At 46.5% G+C, this 5,393-nt stretch overlaps 1 protein-coding gene across 1 annotated transcript; it reads right to left on the bottom strand.

Annotated features, from left to right (window-relative positions):
• Positions 1-235: 235 nt before the first annotated feature.
• On the bottom strand, positions 236-5,260 carry tmem183a (transmembrane protein 183A). Its single transcript, XM_028997752.1, has 8 exons — positions 4,952-5,260; positions 4,784-4,873; positions 3,354-3,521; positions 3,115-3,274; positions 2,860-3,040; positions 2,477-2,557; positions 2,237-2,395; positions 236-1,554 (listed from the first exon to the last, which is right to left on the bottom strand). The coding sequence occupies exons 1-8, from the start codon at positions 5,013-5,015 to the stop codon at positions 1,375-1,377; spliced, it is 1,083 nt and encodes a 360-aa protein (XP_028853585.1). The 5' UTR covers positions 5,016-5,260; the 3' UTR covers positions 236-1,374.
• Positions 5,261-5,393: the final 133 nt, after the last annotated feature.

Genomic DNA, 5,393 nt, shown 5'->3' with positions numbered 1-5,393 from the left:
TTTTCTTCTGCGCTCCGGTCACCTGCGCGCGCTTGTGACACTTCACGCCACCAATCACGGAGCGGCTGGGTGCGCGATGCATTGTGGGACATGTAGTTCCCGGCGCAACAAGGGCGGAAGGCCGCTAGTGTTCTATTTAGAAAATACATGTACAGTGTTAGTACAAACCAGTTTTCCGTAAATTAAAAATAACTTTGCACTCAGAGAGGGTTAAATAATAACTGCTACAAAAGCGTACAACACAGTCTTCATTTATTTGTGACTTTAAAACAATGCCAAATGAAATACGGACTCAATCATTTAAACATGCGTTCACCTGACATGATATGGTGGGAGAAAAAAATTAAATAAATAAAAAGCTCCCGTTCAAACTTTATTTCGGAAGATGAAGGGCCCCTAAAATCATAATTCATTAGCTTTCTCAAAACAACTCAGTGCTGCCTAACAGCATTACAATCTAGAGATTAGAAAAGAAGTTTGAGAGATTAGTTGTTTAACCCCTGCAGATTCTAGTTTACTATACGCTAGACAGATTTTCACATAGAAGCAAACAGATTATGTTGAATTTGTAACACAGAAACTGAGGAGGAAGGAGCACCTGTCAGATAAAGGATGGTTCGTTCAATCATGACAATCATTAGTGTTGAACTACAGAACACAAATAGCACACAAAAAAAAAGTGACATCTGATTGAGTCAAATACAATAATTTTTTTTTTCTTTTTTAAACTGAGGGGGACAATGTGAGCCAAAAACTAAAATCCTGATGCGATTCTGGCGACGTGAGACCAACAAATGAAACCCTCAGTAGCTCCCCATCCAGCTGCTCGCAGTACACACTTCACAATTTGGCTGTGCAAGTGGAGACTATTGAAGTTGACTTCAGGCAGATGGATGGATGGATGGATGGATGGATGGATGCACCTACATGCCAAGATGTACTGTAATACAGCGCTTGCTTAACCCAACCCATGTCCCACCAATAAAATGATAAAACATGCTCGAATACCAGCACTTGCTCCGAAGGAAGTGAATCGTTAACATTCCTGCAGACTTTTGTCTCCTAGCATTCAGCTTATTTCGAGCTCTCCAGTTCTAAATCGCCCCCCTTAATGAATGAAAACTCCTGAATTTGAACAGCTCAGTCAACGTGAGTTGCCAGAACCTTGCCTTGATAAAATAAATAATAATAATAATAATAATAATAAAAAAACTACAATCATGAAGTTAGACAAGACAGAAAAAAATATATATTTTAGATGTATATGAGTGTTCTGGGAAACATTGCAAACACTTTCACTGCCCCTGCCCTGTGGGTATTCTGTCTCATCCCACTTCCTGTCTAAAACAAGCTGAGGTATATGGACGAGGAATGCTATGGCAGGGTCGGGAACTGGGGGTGCCACCAGTCAACGAGGCGCACACTGTTGACCGGGTCCAGAACCACCTGGAGGCCCTGATCCGCCCGCTGCCTCTGGCCGCGAATGGCAGGGGAGTCCAGGAAGGCCAGCCGCACTCGGTGATGCCTCATATCTGTGCTGACATTGATGGTCATCTACACACACAAAATGGATATAAAGTAAATCTTCAACAACTGCAGATACTATATACGAGGGGCTGGCAACCTGCGGCTTTTTCGTCCTTACTCCATGTGGCTTTTGAACAAATGTAATAATTTAAGTGTATTTGACTTTTTATTGTCTTATTAAATTGCAGTTCAAAATTCGAAGGAACATTAAAATCCAAAGCGTTTAATTTTTTGCTGCTCAATATGCCCGCCAGAGCTGTTTTTTTGATTAAAGTCGCATTTCCAAACCTGAAGTCTCTTCGGGTGAGTTAACAGTTTTTTGTGATATTTAGTGTTTAATGATTTGCATATGTTGATATTAAATTGACAAGTTAGGGGCGACCAGATCTTCGCTTTCCCTCCGAACATGTCCGACCGGGTTTTTAGACATGTCTGGCATGATTAAACATAAGTCGCGTCATTGGCTTCTACGCGCATATTCATGCTAGGTCACACCCACCTCCCCTCAACCCATCTGCACGAATGCGATCTTTGCACAAATAAAAATTCACATGCGACACACTAGGCCAGTTCTTTTATACATGGCATCTGTGGCTCATCTCTTTGGTGGAACCCGATCATTAAAAGGTTGCCGACCCCTTATCTAGACAAAGCTCCTATCAAACATTAAAATGCTGTTTAAAAATAAATAAATAAATAAATAAATTACCAGTGAGACGGTCATGCCCATGACCACGTGGGGAATGTAGATGAAGTTGAGGGTCGTCACTTGCAGCAGGTAGCAGTCAGAGTCGGGATTGGTGTGGACGTCCCGGTATCGTCTCGGCAGCTGGAGACTGCGCTCTGAGCAATTCCTATATTTGGTGGGCTGGAGGAAAAAGGAGGAAATGTTTGGTGCACACCAGGACAAAAAAAATTATGATGCAGAAAAAGATTATGGTGAACTTACTTGCTTTTCAAACTTAAAGTTGAACTGCCAAAGACTCTCGGGCCTGGTCCCAGTGACTTCCTTCACCCAAAACAGCAAACACTATGAGAGCAGGAAAAGGGGGACACATTCAGATTGATCAAGATCAGCCCGGGCTGTAGGAGAAAGGAATAGTCTTCTTCGTGTGGGCACCAGACTGTACTTTTAAGAAGGGACAGCCGGGAAGACCATAATGAACAACCGAAATTCCGCCACTCTGATGACATTTTATTGCGATCAATGCTATGCAAAACAAGCAATTCTAGTCACCGTTACAGATGTTTGAGTTATTATATTATGACCAATACTCGATACTTGCATCGGGTTACCGCGTCCCAACCCGGGGACCTGGCCCATTCCCTCACCTTCGAGTTGAGTAGCGTGGTGGGTGTGGACTCGGGCAGCGGGGGGGTTTTGGAGACGCGTGAACAGAACGGTTCGTACAGGTGGAACAGCGAGCGAATCACACAGGCACGGAGGCACTGCATGCCCGTGATGGAGTCGGGCTGCAGCTGAATGGGAAGATCCGCGTCCAGGTCGTAGTGCCTGCAGATAGACCGACAGACGGTGCGGTGAACGGCTGCTGACCGGCCGTGTCAGCGATGAAGGTCGGAACTCACCTCCAGTACAAGCGACTCCAAAAGGCGGCAGTGCAAGTGACCATCCAAGAATTCCTGCAAATGAGCGCAAATCGGCAGATGTCCTCTGGTCGTATGTACGCGGCCAGCAGCAGCCATATGTCAATGGGGTACTCGTCTCCGTCCTGGGCTTCACCATTTTCTATAACGCAAACAACGGTGTTTGGGAAGCCACCAGCAGCTCGCCCGTCATCTCAGAAACGATCAGACGGGCGCGGTACCTTTGCGTCGCTTGTTTTTCTTTTTGCGGGAACCTTTGACATCAGATTCGCCTTCGTCTGGGTTGAGCTCGTCGTCGCTGTCCTGAGCCTCTACGCCAGCCTGCTCGGCGGAGGAAAGCACCTCCTTTACAGGCCCCTGAGAAGCCTCAAGTCCACAAAGCAGCTTCACTGCGAGGTGGAGGTTCAACGAAATGGCAATTATACATTTTAATTTCGGATCAGCAGTTGAAAACCCACTTATTCAAAAGGTATTTCAGACAAATCTAACATTTACACACACACATGCATACACACTGCACAAAATATCTATATATTTTTTTAAGTTTCTTTGTCTAGCACTTAACAATATCCAAGCATGTTCTTTTTCTGACAAGTTAGGCCTTATCAGGGCTCTTAGTTTTCTAAACTCAAAATCTATAGAAATCGAACGAGAATTACTGGTGTCTTCCTCTTATAAGTCGCTTTGGATAAAAGCGTCTGCAAAGTACAGTATTCTGCTCAGTCCCTTCGCCCCAACATATTTTTCTATTGCTCTTACTGTTGGGACCTGGTGCCAGGTTGGTGCTGAACTGGGAATCGGTCCACATTTATACGCATGTTAATAAGTCACAGGCCACGCCCACCGAACAAATTTCCCAGCGCCGAATCCATTACATTGTAATAGAAGTCCTTTGGACCTCCACCACCGCCACTTTAATGTAGCCACCTCTTTTTATCCCTGCAGGTTTTCTTTTTAGCTTAGTGACAATGTGGTCGGTTGCGCGTGTGAAGCCTGCAACTAAGTTCTTTGCTTATTTCTTCTGCTGCACTTTTTAAATTTCCGTTGAATTTCTGGACGTCCAAACTGCTTGAAGAGCTTTAATTTGTTCAGCACTCCACATTGCCGGACATTGCCTCTCTGACTTTGTCTCTTCTAAAGCTCCCGTGGGCATTTAAAGGAGAACTACCAGTTTTCTGGTACACCACACTGGTGTACGGGACCTTAACTCATGTATTGGAGACCGGAACAACGTAGAAAATGTATTGGATGTACTGTGATGCACCGATAATCGTAATCGTGAGACCAGTGACGGTTAACACCTCGAATATACACTACGTCTGTTTTTGGGAAGAGGAATTCTTCGGATGGTTAGGAGCATGTCTGGAGCCACGCGGTCACGTTGCCTCTGTAGGCTCTTCATTAATTAAGAGTGGTAGTAGCCTAGTTAGCCTATGAACCAGAAGACCCAGGTTCAAATCCCACTTACTACCATTGTGTCCCTGAGCAAGACACTTAACCCTGAGTGTCTCCAGGGGGGGACTGTCCCTGTAACTACTGATTGTAAATCACTCTGGATATGGGCGTATGGTAAATGCTCTAAATGTACATTACGGCGGCCTGGCTGGTAGGGAGACTTCCGGGACCGGTTCCGGCTCGACTGCACCCTCACCTTCATTTTCCAGCGCATTGGCCACGGCCTTCTTCACCCTCCCGGACTTCACTACGGCCGGGTCGGCATTGGCGTAGTCGGCCACGGTCACTGGGGGCAGAGAGACGCGCGTTTATTACAACCCTGGCTCCCTGCCTGGGGGAACACGGGACGGCCCGTTCGCCCTACCTGACTCCGAGCAGACGTCCTCGGGCCGGAATTTCAGCCGTTTTCGGTTCCCTTTCCTGGGCATGACGGCAGCGCAGGTCCACGGGCGCTTATCGGGGCTGCCATGTCTCCACAACAAGCAGAGAGGACGACGGAGAGGGAAAATGAGAGTAGGAAATGAAATGAGCTCCTCCGGGATCTTCAGCCATCATGGAACTGACGAAATCCCTCTCCAGCTCTCGCGAGAGCCGCGAACGCGGTGTTTTATTCAACCGCTTTGCTCATCGCTGTGCAAACGAGGCCTTTTCATTGGTCGCACGCGAAATCCTGTCGTTCACGGTCGAGTGGCAACGTTCTCGCGAGAAACTGAGGGCAGTGTTACGAAGTTCAACGAGTCGGTCATCGCTTTAGCCTCTGATTGGACGAGAGGCGACACATCCGACGCGGTTCAGCCAATCAGTGG

This window comes from Denticeps clupeoides, chromosome 12 (assembly GCF_900700375.1).
Source record: "Denticeps clupeoides chromosome 12, fDenClu1.1, whole genome shotgun sequence".
In the NCBI taxonomy this organism is placed as follows: domain Eukaryota; kingdom Metazoa; phylum Chordata; class Actinopteri; order Clupeiformes; family Denticipitidae; genus Denticeps; species Denticeps clupeoides.
This window is presented reverse-complemented; position numbering and strand designations above follow the sequence as displayed.